Source organism: Oncorhynchus mykiss, chromosome 17, assembly GCF_013265735.2.
Source record: "Oncorhynchus mykiss isolate Arlee chromosome 17, USDA_OmykA_1.1, whole genome shotgun sequence".
NCBI classification, from domain to species: domain Eukaryota; kingdom Metazoa; phylum Chordata; class Actinopteri; order Salmoniformes; family Salmonidae; genus Oncorhynchus; species Oncorhynchus mykiss.
Window position 1 is genome coordinate 29,229,809 of NC_048581.1, and position 20,430 is coordinate 29,250,238.

A 20,430-nucleotide genomic window follows, 5' to 3' on the forward strand; every position below is an offset into this window, starting at 1 on the left:
GCTATGTCATTATGGTACTGGTGGTACTGTATTGCTTAGGAATTTTTAGAATAAGGCTGTAACGTAACAAAATTTGGAAAAAGGTCAAGGGGTCTGAATACTTTCTGAAGGCACTGGAGAGTATGCATGTATGGTTGAAGTCGGAAGTTAACATACACTTAGGTTGGAGTCATTAAAACTTGTTTTTCAACCACTCCACAAATTTCTTGTTAACAAACTACAGTTATGGCAAGACGGTTAGGACATTTACTTTGTGCATGACAAGTCATTTTTCCAGCAATTGTTTACAGACGGATTATTTCACTGTATCACAAGTCCAGTGGGTCAGAAGTTTACATACAATAAATTGACTGTTCCTTTAAACAGTTTGGGAAGACTCCCAAAAATGATGTCATGGCTTTACACGCTTCTGATTTCAAGGCCTACCTTCAAACTCAGTGCCTCTGTTTGACATCATGGGAATATCAAAATAAATCAGCCAAGACCTCAGAAAAAGAATGCAGACCTCCACAAAGTCTGGTTCATCCTACAGATGAACATACTTTTGTGCGAAAAGTGCAAATCAATCCCAGAACAACGGCAAAGGGCCTTGTGAAGATGCTGGAGGAAAACAGGTACAAAAGTATCTATATCCACATAACCTGAAAGGCCGCTCAGCAAGTAAGAAGCCACTGCTCCAAAACCGCAATAAAAAAGCTAGACTACGGTTTGAAACTGCACATGGGGACAAAGATCGTACGTTTTGTCCTCTGCTCTGATTAAACAAAAATAGAATTGTTTGGCCATAATGACCATTGTTATGTTGAGGGAAAAGGGGGAAGCTTGCAAGACGAAGAACACCATCCCAACTGTGAAGCACGGGGGTGGCAGCATCATGCTGTGGGGGTGCTTTGCTGCAGGAGGGACTGGTGCACTTCACAAAATAGAGGGCAACATGAGGAACGAATATTATGTGGCTATATTGAAGCAACATCCAGACATCAGTCAGGAAGTTAAAGCTTGGTCTTAAATGGGTCTTCCAAATGGACAATGACCCCAAGCATACTTCCAAAGTTGTGGCAATATGGCTTAAGGAAAACAAAGTCAAGGTATTGGAGTGGCCATCACAAAGCCCTGACCTCAATCCTCTAGAAAATGTGTGGGCAGAACTGAAAAAGCGTGTGCGAGCAAGGAGGCCTACAAACCTGACTCAGTTACACCAGCTTTGTCAGGAGGAATGGGCCAAAATTCACCCAACTTACTGTGGGAAGCTCGTGGAAGGCTACCCGAAACATTTGACCCAAGTTAAACAATTTAAAGGCAATGCTACCAAGTACTAATTGAGTGTATGTAAATAAAAAATTATGTTAAAGACTACCGAAGGGTTGCAAAAAATGTATATATAGATTTTTTGCTTTTGAACAGCTATTACAGTGACTCCAGTCATTTGGCAGGCTAATTAGAGTAATCCAAAATTCCATGACCATCACAGTCCTATTCAAGCCTTGCCTAACACACAAATCACAGTTTTGCACACGCAAAGTTAGAGCCCAGACAGATCCATCCACAGTCATTTACACATAGATAGAATAACTTTAGATTAAGTTAAGCGTAGGAAGTGAAGCAGCATTCATTTCTTTGTCCCTAGTCCCATCCTGTCTTCCTGTGGGTCTCTCCTCCTGCTCTGTAGTCTGTATCCTCTCCATGGCTGGGCTCCAATGGGTCTTGCCAAATGACACACACAAGACAGACACGGGATCGCTCACACACGCACGCGGCCGGCATATTTTAATAATAGTGCCACACTGGCCATTTGTCCCTGAACATCGCTGACACAGAAACATGACTAGAGCAGCAGCTGAGAGATGAGTCACTGAAACTGTGGAGAGCAGCAGGACACAGCCAACAATCATTACACAAACACACAATCACCATCTTCTGCCTACCACACACACACACAAAATCAGGCGGCGGACGCACACAAACTCACTCATACCTATGCGCCCCCCCCCTGCCAGTTCTGTCATAGAAATCTGTAATAACCCAATCCACTTTCATTTGTTCTGTCAAACTATTCAGCCTGTTCATCACTTTTGACATGGAGCGAGCAGTCTGAAACCCCTCCCACACATTCACACACAGTCATACACAGTCACACACACACTGCAATGGTGTCACACAGCCCTCACTCACTCTGCTTACTGAGATGATGTGAGGTCTTACTAACAATTGTCACTCGCGGTCAACTCACATGACACGATCTCCATCTCACGCATGCCTACACAGGAGAATACTCTGCCACTCACTCTCAATCATTATTAACAGGCAATAAAATCAAGACATCAACCATCATATGTCTAATGTATTTGCTCAAGGCTATTGACCAGTCCAACAGTACACAGAAAAATCTATGCTCCGTCTCTTCAATGTCGGCCCTGGGGGGCCCAAACACTTCCGGTTTTCTTCATCTCCTTCGAACCAGGGACCTATTCAGACCTGGGACACCAGGTGAGTGCAATTAACTACCAAGTACGAACAAAAAAAAAACATAAGGACCATAATTGAACAGCCCTGGTCGATAGGAATGTGATGAAAGAAAATAAAAAAAACTGTGCCTTTGAGAAGACCACTGATGGACAACCTGGATTCTATAGAAATCTTTGCGTTTGACTATTATTTGTATTGTTTTTCTATAGCTCACAAATATACAGAGACCAAAACATTAAGAACATCTGTGCATTCCATGACAGACTTACTAAGTGAATCCAGATGAAAGCTATGATCCCTTATTGACGTCACTAGTTAAATCCACTTCAATCAGTGTGGATGAAGGGGAGGAGGCAGGTTAAAGGATTTTTAAGCCTTGAGACATGGATTGTGTGTGTGTGCCATTCAGAGGGTGAACGGGCAAGACAAAAGATTTAAGCACCTTAAACGAGGTATGGTAGTAGGTGCCAGGCGCACCGGTTTGAGTGTGTCAAGAACTGCAACGCTGCTGGGCTTTTCACGCTCAACAGTTTCCTGTGTGTACCTAGAAAGGTACAACACCCATCCAGCCAACTTGACAACTGTGGGAAGCATTGGAGTAACCATGGGCCAGAATCCCCGTTGAACGCTTGACACCTTGTAGAGTCCATGCCCCGACGAATTGAAGCTGTTCCGAGGGCAAAAAGGCGTGCAACTCAATAATAGGAAGGTGATCCTATTGTTTTGTTCACTAAGTTTACATTTCAAAAGGGGATCAATGTACTGTACTAGAACATACAAATCGACACTTGATCTGTACTAAACGTTTGCGACCACCACCAGATCATCTATAGATCTCTAGTCGTCTTTCCTATGATATTTATGAAGGTGATCAGCAGGCAGAGAGCTGATCGATAATGCTCTGAACTGGCTCCTCTCTCTCCCATAGGGATCCCATTGCCTTGACCGGAGCCTCAGCTCATTACCACGTTGTTTCTAGAGACGATCTATGGATCGGCCACTGACCAGGGGAAGTAGACAACCATACATCTTCCTGTGTGCCAAATGGTCCCCCCCCTCCCCAATCCAGAGGGGCTGGTAGGAAATCTCCACATGTTATATGCTAGTTTCCCCTAGCTTGAATACTTTGTGATGTCCTGCCTAAAGGGGTAGGCAAATCATTGAGCATTGGGAGAGGGAACACCATCCCTGCATGTGAAGATGTGAATTCCACTTTGTTCTGAAGATATTAGCATTCCAAATTTGAACTCCTCTGTATTTGGCCAGACAATCATCCACACCATAAACTATGGAACGTGAGTTAGACTGTCAAGATCACGTGAGCTCAGTCACCCAACACCTCATCCCTTTCACGCTCTGTTCTCTCTCTCCCGCTGAGATATCAACACAGTCCGGGTCATAAAAAGAGAATCTAAAACCCAATCAGGAGCAGTGTTTTAGAACACTGATAAATAATGTAGAAGGCGTTCTACTGGACAGCAGGGACTCAGATCTACAGCCAGTGCCAGTGATCGCAGAAAAAAACTGCTCAAAGATAGAAAGAGAAAGTTACGGGGGAGACAGATGGGGAGTTAGAGAAAGGGTGAGAGAGAGCGGACGAGTAATTCAGGCATGCAGAGAAGTCCTACCGGCTCAGCCAGTCTTCTCTGCCACAGGGCTGTTAAAAAGGTAATGGCATTCTGACAATGTTGCTGCTTTTAAAAACAGGAGCTTTCATCTCAGCCAGTGGAGAGGGGGGAGAATCTCCACTATGACATGTGGCACAAATCAATAATTCTAACCAACTGTCTCATGAGAAAGAGGAAGAAAAGGGGGAAGAGGAATGCATGATATGAAAGAGGGTGAAAGAGGGTGAGAAAGTGCCATGGGAAAAAAGGAACATGAAAGAGACAGGAAGGGTAGGAATCAAGCAAACGGGGACAGAAAGAGAGAACAGAGCAAAGAGTGGCATCAACACAGATGAGACGGTCATGGAACTGAATGCAGTGCTAGTTCTCAGTTGAATCCACATCCACAGTATAACAGAACTGGTAACCCCTTTAAGTCAAAAGACTGGTGAGCAAACCACAAGTGAGCAATTGTAATCTGTGCACTGACTAATCTGTCATGTTTTACCCTTCAAAGCCAAGAGTTAAGCAACGCCTGGCAGTTGTTATGCAAGCTGTCACATTTTGACGGCAATACAACGTTGATACAAACATGTAGGCTACATCATTATCGATTGCATAGGAGTCGTGCAGCGCCAGCACAAATCGAGCTACAGCAGCAACCGCCTACTATGCACATAGCTGTGGGAGTGTGGGGAGTTGCACTTCTCCCTTCTCTGCCATTAGCGGTGGTTGGTTTGTGTATAGCAGTGAAGAAGAAATAATAAAATATTAACGAGGGCCCATTAGGAAGCGGGGAGCGGGTTAGCTAGGTGAGGATGAGCTCTAGAGGAGAGGATACTAGTACAGCAATGCACCCACTGAACCCAATCAGAGGCAGAGCAGAGGCCCAACACCGGGTTAGTGTGGAGGCGAGATATCGAGGAGAACTTTGAAGATGATTAGACGAGATGCGATGAAAGTGTCAATCCCAGTTCACCACAGATGGTCGTCTTTGTGTGTCACGTGCGAGTGGGCTTGTGAGCATGTGTATATTTGTCTGTACGTATGCGTCACAGGAGGTTGGTGGCACCTTAATTGGGGAGGACGGGCCCGTGGTACTGGCTGGAGCAGAATGGTATTAAATACATCAAAACACATGGTTTGATGCCATTCCATTCGCTCCGTTCAAGCCATTATTATGAGCTGCCCTCCCCTGAGCAGCCTCCACTGATATGCGTGTGTATCGCTGTGCAAAGTATTGAATAGGAAAGGAATAGCATATAGGTAGGACATGTACAGGTATAGAAACTGCCAAAGGTTTTGGCCCAGGCCTCCCAGCATCTGTGAGTGTCTATTTTGGGCCTGTGTAGCAGTCAGTCAGCGTGGGCTGGCGGGGTGATAGATCATGATGAGATTAGCCCCTTGTCCCTCTGCAGTGCCGCCGTGCCAGAAGTCTGGTGTCACTTTCACTCAGACTCTTTATCAATAATGAGCAACAGGCAGCATGCTTCGCTAGCACTAGGTCAGGCTATGCTAGGCTGCTCTTGGATATGCCATGATAGCCAAGGGGACCAAATAGGCCTAAAGTACACCAGCCATTACGAAGTATTGTAGTTTAACATGTTAGACTAAATTAGCAATGTAACGCTACGCTAGGCTAATGTAATACCCAAGCAAGAGTTTAACACACAGCCATGAATGTATAGCTAAATAGAGAGATACACTGGTGGGACATATGTGGCTAAATCTGTTACAGTGCACTAGCTACATTCCAAGGGAACCAGAGACAAAAATAGGCCACGTGAATAATTTACAGACCAGAGGGACAAATGTGGGATAATGTGCCATAGCTGGGCACGCTACAGACTCCAAGCTAGGAAATAGTGTATAGTCCATAACACAGTAGTCCATCAAACCATGCACTTGTCCAACTGTAACACTCCCTGAGAGAGCGACAGAGTAAAGACTGAGCTCTGGGCAGCAGCCAGGTCAGAATTTTGCCTTCTCTCAGTGTTCTGTGACAGTGGCCAGGAGGGTCAATGAGCAAACAGAGAGAGAGATATGACAGGTTAGGCTGGCAGTGGAGAAAGTCCCTCCAAACATGGGCAGTACAGGTCCTGGGCTTGGAAGTAACTGATTAAATACCAACGAGGTGGCCATTCTAGTTTTCAGAACACGGGAAGGAAGACAGTTGATTTTGTACAACAGGGTTGTACTCACATTGTGGTTCAGGATATCATTGAAAGTCGAAAGTGAAGACTATTAGATACAATGGCTACATGTACAGTTGTAAATTCGGAAGCTTACACACACCTTAGCCAAATACATTTAAACTCAGTTTCACAATTCCTGACATTTAATCCTATTAAAAATTAGCTGTCTTAGGTCAGTTAGGATCACCACTTTATTTTAAGAATGTGAAATGTCAGAATAATAGTATATTTTAGAATATAATTATAGAATATTTTATTTCAGCTTTTATTTCTTTCCAAAAAATATGTACATTTTTTGCAACCCTTCTGTAGTCTAACATACTTTTATTTACATACACTCAATTAGTATTTAGTAGCATTGCCTTTAAATTGTTGAACTTGGGTCGAATGTTTTGGGTAGCCTTCCACAAGCTTCCCACAATAAGTTGGGTGAATTTTGGCCCATTCCTCCTGACAGAGCTGGTGTAACTGAGGCATTTTGCTTGGGGTCATTGTCCATTTGGAAGACACATTTGAGATCAAGTTTTAACTTCCTGACTGATGTCTTGAGTTGCTTAAATATATCCACAATTCTCCATCCTCATGATGCCATCTATTTTGTGAAGTGCACCAGTCCCTCCTGCAACAAAGCACACCCACAACATGATGCTGCCACCCCAGTATTTCACGGTTGGGATGGTGTTCTTCAGTTTGCAAGCCTCCCCCTTTTTCCTCAACATAACAATGGTCATTATGGCCAAACAGTTTTACTTTTGTTTCATCAGACCAGAGGACATTTCTCCAAAAAGTACGATCTTTGTCCAAATGTGCAGTTGCAAACCGTAGTCTGGCTTTTTTATGGCGGTTTTGGAGCAGTGGATTCTTCCTTGCTGAGTGGCCTTTCGGGTTATGTCAATATAGGACTCGTTTTACTGTGGATATAGATACTTTTGTACCCGTTTCCTCCAGCATCTTCACATGGTCCTTTGCTGCTGTTCTGGGATTGATTTGCACTTTTCGCACAAAAGTACATTCATCTGTAGGAGACAGAACGCGTCTCCTTCCTGAGCGGTATGACGGCTGCGTGGTCCCATGGTGTTTATACTTGTGTACTGTTGTTTGTACATATGAACGTGGTATCCTCAGGCGTTTAGAAATTGCTCCAAAGATGAACCAGACTTGTGGTCTAAAATTTTTTTTCTGGGGTCTTGGCTGATTTCTTTTGATTTTCCCATGATGTCAAGCAAAGAGGTACTGAGTTTGAAGGTAGGCCTTCAAATACATCCACAGGTACACCTCCAATTGACTCATACTACGTCAATTAGCCTATCAGAAGCTTCTAAAACCATGACATCATTTTCTGGAGTTTCCCAAGCTGTTTAAAAGGCACAATCAACTTAGTGTATGTAAACTTCTGGCCCACTGGAATTGTGATACAGTGAAATAATGTCTGTAAACAATTGTTGGAAAAATTACTTGTGTCATGCACAAAGTAGATGTCCTAACCGACTTGCCAAAACTATAGTTTATTGACAAGAAATTTGTGGAGTGATTGAAAAACGAGTTTTAATGACTCCAACCAAAGTGTGTAAAAACATCCGACTTCAACTGTAAATGATACTGTATCTTGTATATTTAGATGTATCTAAAAACACAAGAAGGTTATTTTAGGTCCAATTTAATTTTCATGAACAAACAGTGGTTTTGACATGAACCCAGAGTCAGAGCGTGACAGGTAAGAGGGTAAGTTCAGCTCAGTGCTGGTATTATTAGTTACAGCATACAGAGAGGTCTGTGGCCAGAAGTGGTCTCTGGTCTGTGGCCTAGCAGTAGGCATAAGTCCTGAGGCTGAAAGAGACTGAATGCTTTCACACTCCCCCGCTCCTTCTCTCTCCCACCATCTGGTTCTGACCTCTGGCTCACTCAGCCCACACTCAGCTGGTCTGTTTCTCTCTCCCTCTTCACGCTCTCCTTCTCCTTTCTACTTACTGTCCTTCCCACGCTCAAATCTCCTTTCCATTCCATACTTCTCACATACTCATGCTGTCTGTGCTCCCCCCCTGTGTCAGTGGGTGTTTAGGAGATACAGGTGAGGGTAGCCCCAGCCATCTGCTCCAGCTCTGAGCTCTTAGCCACAGACAGGTTACAGACATGAGGAGAGGCCCTTGCTCACCGCTGGGGAAGGATAGCGTTAGCCGCCAGTACACACGCTCGCTCTCACATACACACAAACTTTGTGAACTCACACGCACACTGTACACAGAATGCCAGGACACTCCATACACACACAATATCCTAACTATACTAAATTTGCTGTAAGTGTCTAACATATCAACACTAAGGTCACTAAGTTAGTTATGGGCTTACACAGCCAACTTCACTTCACTTCAGTGACACCACAAACACACTCCACTTCAGAGAGAACAGATCCAACTACTCAGAGAGCCCATACCGACACTGAGAACAGGGACACACAGGTGGGGGGTGGGACTGTGAGAGTGAGTGAGTGAGTGAGTGAGTGAGTGAGTGAGTGAGTGAGTGAGTGAGTGAGTGAGTGTATGTATGTGTTGGTGTGTTTAAGTGCGTTTGCTTATGTGCACGCGTGGGACACATAGCTCCAAGCCATATAGGAGCCAGTCTAGAGACTAGCGAGACAGGGATCCACAACACAGGTACAGGTACAGACTGGTGTGTGTGGGTGGAAGGTCACTGAGGTGGGAGAGGAGGGAGAACATGGGGGCCATGTGAACTCACTCACCCGGGGCTGCCAGTTCTCGTACTGCTTCTGCAGGTTGGCTCCAATGGTCTCCAGGGCTTTCTGAGGACTCATGGACAGAGGGTCTGGAGGAGAGGAAACACAGACACCTCATTATCATAGACAGACAACACTAGACATAGGTACAACCAGCACAGCACAGCATAGGGTGAAATGTTCTGTCCACAAAACATTAGTGAAATGCAGAAAAATTACCACCTTGCTCATAATACTTGATCTGATATTTACAGAGAAACATTGCTTTTCAAATCAAATCAAAGTTTGTCACGTGCACCAAATACAACAGGTGTAAACCTTAGTGAAATGCTTACATACAGGCTCTAACCAATGGTGCCAAAAAAGGTATGTGTGAGTGTGTGAGTGTGTGTGTGTGTGTGTAGGTAAGTAAAGAAATAAAACAGTAGAAAGACATTTGAAAAAAAGAGTAGCAAGGCTATATACAGACACCTGTTAGTCAGGCTTATTGAGGTAGTATGTACATGTAGGTATCGATAAAGTGACAATGCATATATGATGAACAGAGAGTAGCAGAAGCGTAAAAAGATGGGTTGGCGGGTGGTGGGACACAATGCAGTTAGCCCGGTTAGCCAATGTGCGGGAGCACTGGTTGGTCGGACCAATTTAGGTAGTATGTACATGAATGTATAGTTTAAGTGACTAAGCATATAAGATAAACAGAGAGTAGCAGCAGCGTAAAATAGGGGTTGGGGGCAAACAATGCAAATAGTCCGGGGAACCACCTGTTCAGGAGTCTTCTGGCTTGGGGGTAAAAACTGTTGAGACGCCTTTTTGTCCTAGACTTGGCACTCCGGTACCGCTTGCCATGCGGTAGTAGAGAGAACAGTCTATGACCGGGGTGGCTGGGGTCTTTTAGGTATTTTAGGGTCTTTTAGGGCCTTCCTCTGAAACCGCCTGGTGTAGAGGTGGTGGAAGGCAGGCAGCTTTGCCCCAGTGATGTACTGGGCCGTACGCACTACCCTCTGAAGTGCCTTGCGGTCAGAGGCCGAGCAATTGCCGTACCAGGCAGTGATGCAACCGGTCAGGATGCTCTCGATGTTGCAGCTGTAGAACCTTTTGAGGATCTCAGGACCCATGCAAATATTTTTAGTTTCCTGAGGGGGAATAGGCTTTGTCGTGCCCTCCTCACAACTGTCTTGGTGTGTTTGGACCAATCTAGTTTGTTGTTGATGTGGACAACCAAGGAATTTGAAGCTCTCAACCTGCTCCACTACAGCCCCGTCGATGAGAATGGGGACGTGCTCGGTGCTTTTACACTGTTCATGGGATGGGAAGGTAAAAGTCAAGTAGATCCGAAGTAACAGAGATCAGATAGATCCCAATAGTGCCATCACAATGAAGCAGAGATTCAGTTGAGACAGTTAACCCAATAGAGAACCAGTATCACAATCCCTTGCCATTTGTTTAGGAGGGCTGTTTCTCTTATCAAATTAAACTACATAACACGGAGAAATCTCCCCAGCGCTTTGGATTGAAATATTGACAAGAAGAAATCAAATTGTATAAAGCACAGCGAGCATTATAGATTCTGAGATATCAAATTCTGCCCACAATGCAGACAATAACATTATTGATTTAGAAATTACCGGATGTATTGACAATATGCATATTCAGGGACAGACCATTTTTTGGGGAGAAAAGTATATTTATTGATAGATATATTTCCAGTAGCCAGCAAGTTAAGGAAATAATAAATGTATATTGTGCAGTGTAATGCAGTGTAATGCAACTGCAGTGAGCAAACCTTAAGACGACCGTAAAGTGGGATAACGCATTCATTTCTCTGCAAATGGGATCTGTAAAACGAAGGAAGGAAGAAGGGTGAGGAGGAAAAGGGTGGGGTGAGGAGGGTCAGAGAAGAAGGATAGCTAATGATTGTGCATTTAGGGTTATTCTACACAGTTATCTTTAAATAAACTGTGATCTGATGACAGGTTGCATTGTCCCCAGTAAAAGTCTACAATGAAACAGGAGCAGCCTGTCAGACGTGTCTGCTTTTTTGAATGTGTTAAATGGTTCCTTTCATTAAAACGCTACCATCGAACAGTCTTGAGTTGTTCCACAGAGTTTCATGTGGTTTCAGTTTGTCAAACCATCTGTGGAGGCGTATTGTTTAATTATTACTGTCATTTTGTCTGTCTGGTTTCTTCTCAGTCTTATATGCTGTTATGAGATTACTTACAAAACTTGGATGTAGAACTGGGCAATACGGTCATAATATTATATCACTATATATTTCTAAGACAGGATGACTATTTCATGTTTTGGAATAACATAAGCTCTAAATATGCTTCAGGAGGAGTGCATGATCCTAGTGTGGCAACAAATACATTCTAAGTGGTTTTAAAATGGAGCTCTCGCTTTTCTGATTTTTGTTGTTGTTGCATTTTCATACATTTCTGAATTCCCTTCACTAATTTGTTATAATTTCCACAATGTTAAATATTTGTTTTTACTTTGAATGGTTCTGTTTTGTGAAAAGGTTTATCCTTTATCAGAATAATAATTATTATTATTATTCTCTAACCAGGTTTCCATCCAACCTTTTTATGAGAGTTTAGTACATGTCAGATAAAAAAGATTCACGACAGGCCTGATGGAAACAGCAAATGTCAGTAAACTTTCCAAATGTCGACAAAACATAAAAATAGACAAGGTGGGATATGTCAGTAAACTTTCCAAATGTCGACAAAACATAAAAATAGACAAGGTGGGATGGGATCTTTTTGTGTCTGTAAAATTAATTATGCGAGAAATGGTGGTGGAAACGCTTTTTTGTGCAAATATTGATATAATAACCATCATATTTTCTTGACTGCTACCGCAAGAACTGGCACCAAACCCAACTGCAGTCCCGCAATGTTATTTTAGGCATATGTGACACAGATCACTTGCCAGCCATGATCCCCGCAAGGCAATATCAAACGCACAAAAATTACTTAGGAAATAGGTGAGATTTCCAGAGATTCTCACATGGCCCTTATATTGTATTACTTGGCTGTATCAGCCAATATGCTAGATGTTGTTTGAAGAGAGCAGAGTTGGAGAAGCACTTTCTCTTGAGCTATTTCTATAGCCTACATTTTAGAAGTGGGAAAATTGTATTATCCACCAGCATTGTTGCAAACCCTATTACTAGCCTGTTCAACCTATTTTGTATCATCCGAGATTCCTAAAGGTTGGAAAGCTGCCGCGGTCATCCCCCTCTTCAAAGGGGGAGACACTAGACCAAAACTGTTACAGACCTATATCCATCCAGCCCTGCCTTTCTAAAGTCTTCAAAAGCCAAGTTAATAAACAGGTCACCAACCATTTAGAATCCCACCGAACCTTCTCCGCTGTGCAATCCGGTTTCCGAGCCGGTCACGGGTGCAAATCAGCCACGCTCAAGATAGTAAACGATATCATAACCGCCATCGAAAAAAAGACATTACTGTGCAGCCATCTTCATCTCCCTGGCCAAGGCTTTCGACTCCGTCAATCACCGTATTCTTATCGGCAGACTCAATAGCCTTGGTTTTTCTAATGACTGCTTCGCCTGGTTCACCAACTCAATTCTCGGGCCGACTCTTTTCTCTGTATATATCAATGATGTCGCTCTTGCTGCGGGTGATTCCTTGATTCAACTCTCCACAGCTGACACCATTCTGTATACAGCTGGCCCTTCTTAGGACACTTAACAAACCTCCAGACGAGCTTCAATGCCATACAACACTCCTTCCGTGGCCTCCAACTGCTCTTAAACGCTAGTAAAACTAAATGCATGCTCTTCAACCGATCGCTACCCACGCCCGCCCGACAAGCATCACTACTCTGGACGGTTCTGACTTAGGTATTTGTAGTTGTCCACATATTCTAGGTGTCTGGCTAGATTGTAAACTATACTTCCAGACTCATTAAGCATCTCCAATCCAAAATAAAATCTAGAATCGGCTTCCTATTTCGCAACAAAGCCTCCTTCACTCACGCTGCCAAACAATACCCTCGTAAAACCGATCCTTGACTTCAGTGATGTCATTTACAAAATAGCCTCCAACACTACTCAACAAACTGGATGCAGTCTATCACATTGCCATCCGTTGTCACCACAACACCATATACCATCCACCACAGAAACCTGTATGCTCTCGTCGGCTGGCCCTCGCTACATGTTCATTGCCAAACCCACTGGCTCCAGGTCATCTACAAGTCTCTTCTAGGTAAAGCCCCACCTTATCTCAGCTCACTGGTCACCATAACACCTACCCGTAGCACACGCTCCAGCAGGTATATCTCACTGGTCATCCCCAAAGCCAACACCTGCTTTGCCTGCCTTTCCTTCCAGTTCTCTGCTGCCAATGACTGGAAAGAATTGCAAAAAAAAAAAAATCACTGAAGCTGGAGTCTATTATCTCCCTCACTAACTTCAAGCATCAGCTATCTGAGCAACTAACCGAACGCTGCAGCTGTACACAGCCCATCTGTAAATAGCCAACCCAACTACCTACCTCATCCCCATATTGTTTTAATTAACTTTTTTGCACACCAGTATTTCTATTTGCATACTCATCTGCACATCTATCACTTCAGTGTTAATTTGCTAAATTGTAATTACCTCGCTACTATGGTCTATTTATTGCCTTACCTCCTTACTTCATTTGCACACACACACCATGTAGATTATTCTATTGTGTTGACTGTACTTTTGTTTGTCCTGTGTGTAACTGTAGTTTATTGTTGCACTGCTTTGCTTGATCTTGGTCAGGTCGCAGCTGTAAATGAGAACTTGTTCAACTGGCCTACCTGGTTAAACAAAAGTGAAATAATTTTTTTATTTTTTATTAAAATATTTAAAGAAATAGAAATATGGATGATCAATATTCCAGACAATGTAGTAAACTATAGCCTAATCATATGCCTATTTAGGAAGTACATTTCCTTGGAAAGACAACTGCCCCGTGCTTGTCATCCCATGCATAGGCTATAGCCTACTATTTAAATGAGACCACACGGGCACCTGATCTCACAGGTTTGGCTACAGAACTGGAAGCAGCAGGAATGATGACAGCGACACCTGCTACGTTTTGCATAGCCCTATAGGATGTAGCCTACCTTCTAGGACGATTTGCAGGCAGAGACAAATAAAACGGGTAATCAATACTGGCTCAGCATAGTTTGAAGATTAAATGTGTTGATTGCGCTGCGACTCACGTTGGTTGAGAGCCCTCCACTTCTTTCCATTATCAATATGTATTTAGATAATGTAGTAAACAAGTCTAATCATATTTAAGTTCATTTCATATTCAATTTAACCACCACCTGATTCTCTGCGCATGTAGGCAGCCTACTCTACATCAATGAGACCACACATACAACGCACCGTTGAACTCTCACGCCCAACTAGGCGAGGTAGGCTACTGAGGTTGAAGCAGAAAATTCTGTGTGTGTGAATAATGCGAAGATGTGCTGTTAATACAATAGGTAGACTAATGCATACAAAGCAGAAAGAGGCAGTTTCCAAATAATCTGTGGGACAACAAAAATATTTGCATCCCAAAGTCATCAGTCTGACCACACACAGCATGAAAAATGCCAACAGCACTGCAATGATCTCTGTCGGGACCCGCAGGAATGCAGCCTGGTGCAGTCAGTACACAACACTATGCTCGACATGTCTTAGCAGGATCAGATGGTGACATGGGCCGCAGCAGGGTCAGACAGCCAGGGAAGACCAGTCTATGGAACTCAGGTGAATTTTGCAGTATATTAACAATATCAGTGAATGATACAAAGTTCCATATTGAATTGATGGTAGACCTACAGTAGCCACATGACAGCAGTTTAACGTCAAAGCTACAGTCTGGGATGTGGGAATAATGGTCACTTCTATTATTGAACCATATATTATATTCTTAGGTAATATAATGTATAAATGTCCACCAAGGTAATTCTTTGTCATCCCTCATTTTTAGGAGGATCAGATAGTGACAGGGATCTCAGCAGGCAGCCAGGGAAGACCAGTCTGACACAGGTGAGGAACATTTCTGCAGATACAACCCTTTATTCTCTCTATGCAGCAAACACTGGACAAGCCAGATGCTATTACAAGGCAGTCTGACGAACATCCAAAGTTGATTTCCAAACTGTATCAAGGGTTGGAGGAATTTTCCAATGACAAAACATGTAAAACAAAAATGTGAAGACCTGGTAGAAGCTATTGATGATATGAACATGACTGGGCATTCCTCATCTCAGACATAAATTACTGCAGTTTAAGAACATACTATATGCCACTGAAACTGAATTACATGCACTCAGAAATGTAATTCCACTGCTGGATGTGTAAAACACAAAAGTGGACATATTTGCATGTTGCAGCGCATTCGGAAAGTATTCAGGCCCCTTGAATTTTTCCACATTGTTACGTTACAGCCTTATTCTAAAATGGATAACGTTTCTCTCTCCCCCTAACCAATCTATACACACTACCTCATAATGACAAAGAAAAAAAAACAGGTTTGTAGACATTTATGTAAATGTATATTTAAAAAATTCTCTCATTTGCATATGTATTCAGACCCTTTACTCAGTACTTTGATGAAGCACCTTTGGCAGCAAGTACAGACGGAAGCCACTCTTCAATAAAAGGCACACGACAGCCCGCTTGGAGTTTTCCAAAAGGACCTAAAAGGACTCTCAGACCATGAGAAACTAGATTCTCTGATCTGATGAAACCAAGAGTGAACTCTTTGGCCTGAATGCCAAGCATCATGTCTGGCACCATCCCTACGGTGAAGCACAGTGGTGGCAGCATCATACTGTGGGGATGTTTTTCAGTGGGACCGGGAGACTAGTCAGGATCGAGGGAAAGATGAACGGAGCCAAGTACAGAGATTATTATTGATGAAAACCTGCTCCAGAGTGCTCAGGACCTCAGACTGGTACGAAGGTTCACCTTACAACAGGACAACGACCCTAAGCACACAGCAAAGACAACGCAGGAGCGGCTTCGGGACAAGTCCCTTGAAAGTCCTAGAGTGGCTAAGCCAGAGCCCGGACTTGAACCCGATCGAACCTCTGGAGAGACCTTAAAATAGCTGTGCAGCGACGCTCCTCATCCAACTTTGACAGAGCTTGAGAGAATCTGCAGAGAAGAATGGGAGAAACTTCCCAAATACAGTTGTGCCAAGCTTGTAGCATCATACCAAAGAAGACTCAAGGCTTTGTGGCCACTCCACCATAAAGGTCTGATTTGTGGATTGCTGCAGAGATGGTTGTACTTCTGGAAGGTTCTCCCATCTCCACAGAGGAACTTTGGAGCTCTGTCAGGTTTCTTGGTCACCTCCCTGACCAAGGCCCTTCTCCCCCGATTGCTTAGTTTGGCTGGGCGGCCAGCTCTAGGAAGAGTCATGGTGGTTCCAAATGTCATCCCTTTGAGAATGATGGAAGTCACTGTGTTCTTGGGGACCTTCAATGCTGCAGAAATGTTTTGGTACCCTTCCCCAGATCTGTTCAGCGACAAAAATCATGTCTCGGAGCTCAACCAAAAATTCCTTCGACCTTTCCAAATCATGCCCAATCAATTGAATTCACCACAGGTGGACTCCAATAAAGTTGTAGAACCATCCCAAGGCTGATCAATGGAAACAGGATACACCTGAGCTCAATTTGAAGTCTCATATCAAAGGGTTTGAAACCTTTTTTTTTTTAAAGTACATAACTTATGCAAATATATAAACACGCAAACATTTCTAAAAACCTGTTTTCACTTTGTGATTATGGGGTATTGTGTGTAGATTCATGAGGAAAACATCTTATTTAATCAATTTTAGAATATGGCTGTAATGTAACCAAATGTGGAAAAAGTCAAGGGGTCTGAATACTTTCTGATTGCACTGTATGGTCTTGTGAAGGTTGGCTGAATTCTGAGAGTATGTTCTTTTATCTCAGCATGTCTAAAGATTCTCCCTCCTCCCCGGTTTGTTTGCTTGGAAATGTAACCAAGCATTTATAGGGGCTAAGAAATGCATTGCCATTAATTGGAAGGTTGGTTATCCTCCGACAATGTCAAGTTAAGTATCACTAGATGTGATTTATTACAAGACTAAGGCTACACTGAATAACTTTTACAAGGTCTGGATGCCTTATATGGAATACAGTTAGACTAAAGGAGTCTGTATTGAAAACATGCCCACATCAGGGGAGATACCTATTTAGGCAATCCCTGGTTGCCGTCCTGTGAGTTGTCACTCAGTCCTTGGCCTAACACACCCGAAACCAACACTGAATCTTTCACTAAGATCCTAAAACTGAGTGGGGTGTGACTGAACAGGGAATAAAAATATAGGTATGACTGAACGGGGAGGAAATTGTGTTGGGAGAGTTGAGTTATTGACTAGACTGGTGGGGGTCGGGGTGCAGGCGGTTCAGGCTGGCTGAAATTTGATCAAGTGGATGTCTTAATAAAAGACATCAAAAGTCTTTATATTTTAGTCACGAGTTTTTCATTTGTTAGGCTATTGGTTAAAGGTGAAACAATATTTATTATTGAATTACCTTTGATTTAGTTCAGTCTTATTAATCACTTACCTAGCTTGGTGACTGAGGACATTTTGGCTTACTTTCTGTTCTAAAGAGACAGCACATTGGATTGTGTAAAAAATGCGGGAATGAATCTTTAGATGCCCGGCCCACTTCTAAAATCAAAGTAGAGCCCGTGGATTATTTTATTAAAGTGAAACAATGTGTCGGTTTGCTGCTTTCATTAAATCATGCATAGCTGATATGGCCTAAAACCAATGTGTTCATATGGGAAGAATATTAGGCTATAGCACACTGAACTTTCATCAGTAATGAAATTAGAACATTCCATTTAACAAAATCACCTTGGTAAAAGACCGACATTTGGACGTTTCAATTAAAAATGACTGTCACATGAATATAAAAAAGTAAAACATTGTGATTTTAGAGACAAAGTAACAGCCTATGATTAGGCTCAGAGGAACACCCAAACAATTGCCAAGGACTCCAGCCACCCTCATCATAGAGTGTTCTCTCTGCTACCGCACTATATATACACAGACTAAAGATCTACCCGAGATTCAACTTGAAGGCAAGGGCATCTTTTAAAACTATTTTGATACTCACCTCATGTCTTGACAATATGAATGAGATAGTAGTCCATTTCGTTTTGAAATCAGTAGTGATCTCTCCCATTTCCAATAAAAAACAAATATGCTTGAAAGATTCACAAGGCTATAACAGTGCTGCCCTACCCTGGCCGGCGAGGAACAATAGGCACAAACTTAAGAACTCTATTTTAAGTATTTTATTAACTTAAGATTCTCACCAAGACAGGCAGACAGTCCAGACAGACAGACAGTACACAAGAATATAGGCTATTTTAAGAGATTTAAGAGAATGAATGCAAATGTATGCTGTAAATGAACAATAACTAGGCCCAATCTATCAACTACCAGATATGAATAAATGGGTTGGATGGATGGCTTTGATTGTCCAGCAATCTAATTGCAAATCATTAATATGCTATTAATACAAATATTCTTCTTAAAAAGATCTTGCTACCCTCAGCATTCATTATTCTTGGAAGAGGTCAGAACAAGCAACAGGGAAGTCACCAGAGATTCATAACCAGGGGCTCAGCCCTGAAAACCAGGGACTAACGGGGTACCGGCAAATCATTGCATTTGTGGGTCTGAGAAAACGACCCATGTCTTAAATGCAAGAGTGGATGAATACACAGATAGTAAGCCTGCAATAGGAGGAGGAAATTCTAGTCCACCAACTTTCCAGGAGCACTCACTTATCCAAAGTCCTGGTGATGTCCCTGACAAGCAATGGAAACCGTATTTATCCTCTTCGTGCTTCCCAAAAATACCCTGGCGCATGAAGGCTACATCTACAGACGGAAATGACACTGCAAATAAGTCCTTCTGGAAGTGCATCGAATATAATGTTTTCGAATACCGAGGTCGCGTTCTGCTCACTGACGGGGTTATCTCCAAGTTATACTGGATACGCAGTTCTTTCAGCGCCCGGAACATCAACTAGATGAGCCCAGGACTTTCAAGGTACCATGGGTTGGGGAGAAGGTTGGACACATTAGAAGAAAGCCAATATTTCCCATAGGTATGTCATATTTAAGATAATAATGCCTTTATTATGTGTGTGTTTTTTGAGTATGGAATAGGTTATGCAAGTGTGTGGGTGTGTGTGTGTGTGTTCTTACCGATCCAGCACTCCAGTCTAGCGCAGGGTGACGTCTTGACCACGTCAGGAGGGTCCACCCCCACGTTGAGACACAACACCAGGGCCACACTCACTGTCTTCATCTGGGGGGGGAGACAGAGAAGTCAATACACATGCCTCTGAACACACACTTTATTGGGATTATTTCTCAGATAAACCCATGCACTCATATACAGAGTGAAGAGACCCTGTTTATTTACATTATTTGGGTGAAGGATGTTCATATTTCACAGAGGCGCTCAGACTTGACTCCTCATACACGCACTACACAGCTCTGAGGCAGGCATCTGACAACAATGTCAGCCTCTTGGTTGTCCTTCCATTTAATATCAGATATGCATATTTTCCTTTCAAGACGAATCAACGCGTATCGAGGGGCAACGTAGCCTACGTTTTTTGTTCTCCCACTTTCCTCTGGTAGTAGACTATTCTGGTAAAACATCATTTTCAACAGCGCATAGATAACAACCTAGCAAATGACATTGGTTGTCACTCTACTAATAGCATAATATCACACAAGCCATTTTAGCATTTGAATGCTGAAGGTGCAAGATCAGGAACAGGCCGTCTACCTGGCGAAGCTGGACAAGGTGCTCAGTTTGACTAGGCTACTGACATTGCCTTGGGTTGTTCGGCATGCAAAATGACCCAGTTACAAGCTTAGTTCCACACTAAAGGAGGGGACGCATCAGTTGTCCCAATAGGAGGTATTTTCGGAAGGTAGAAAGAATGTAATGTGAGCCAAAAATAAAGTGAAATGGCGATTGAGTCAATTTTCTGGCCGATGCATGCTACATTTCTTCAAACAATCATCTTTAATTAATATAAATAAATTATTGCAATAATGATACCGTCAGCCCAGCAGTCTTGATCCACTGTTAGGCTGAGAGTCTAGCCTTTACAGACGATGTACAGTTTTTATATAGCTGACACCAAGATTGCTTGGTCAGTCACTTCTAACCTTCCCATAAGCCACCTTGGTTATCTACACAGGATGGTCTTTTACTTTGTCTCATCTTCCTGGCATCTGGGAAACTATGAGGCATTGTTCTTAACTCTTCCAGGCTCTCTCTCTCTCTCTCTCTCGAGTCACGCACACCACATCTTGTCTACAGAATGCTAGCTTTTAATCACCAACACA

At 42.9% G+C, this 20,430-nt stretch overlaps 1 protein-coding gene across 7 annotated transcripts in view; it reads right to left on the reverse strand.

The window, feature by feature from the left end:
- LOC110493661 (regulatory-associated protein of mTOR) overlaps positions 1-20,430 on the reverse strand; it is a 190,418-nt gene that overhangs the window by 154,459 nt on the left and 15,529 nt on the right. For all 7 annotated transcript variants that reach the window (XR_005036942.1, XM_036949655.1, XM_036949653.1 and 4 more), the window contains exons 3-4: positions 19,270-19,372; positions 9,006-9,088 (exon numbers count right to left, since the gene is read on the reverse strand). Coding sequence is in view for 6 of the 7 variants with exons in the window: in XM_036949655.1 (XP_036805550.1) it covers positions 9,006-9,088; positions 19,270-19,372 (186 nt within the window). In the remaining variant the exon portion in view is untranslated. The remainder of the gene's footprint in view (positions 1-9,005; positions 9,089-19,269; positions 19,373-20,430) is intronic.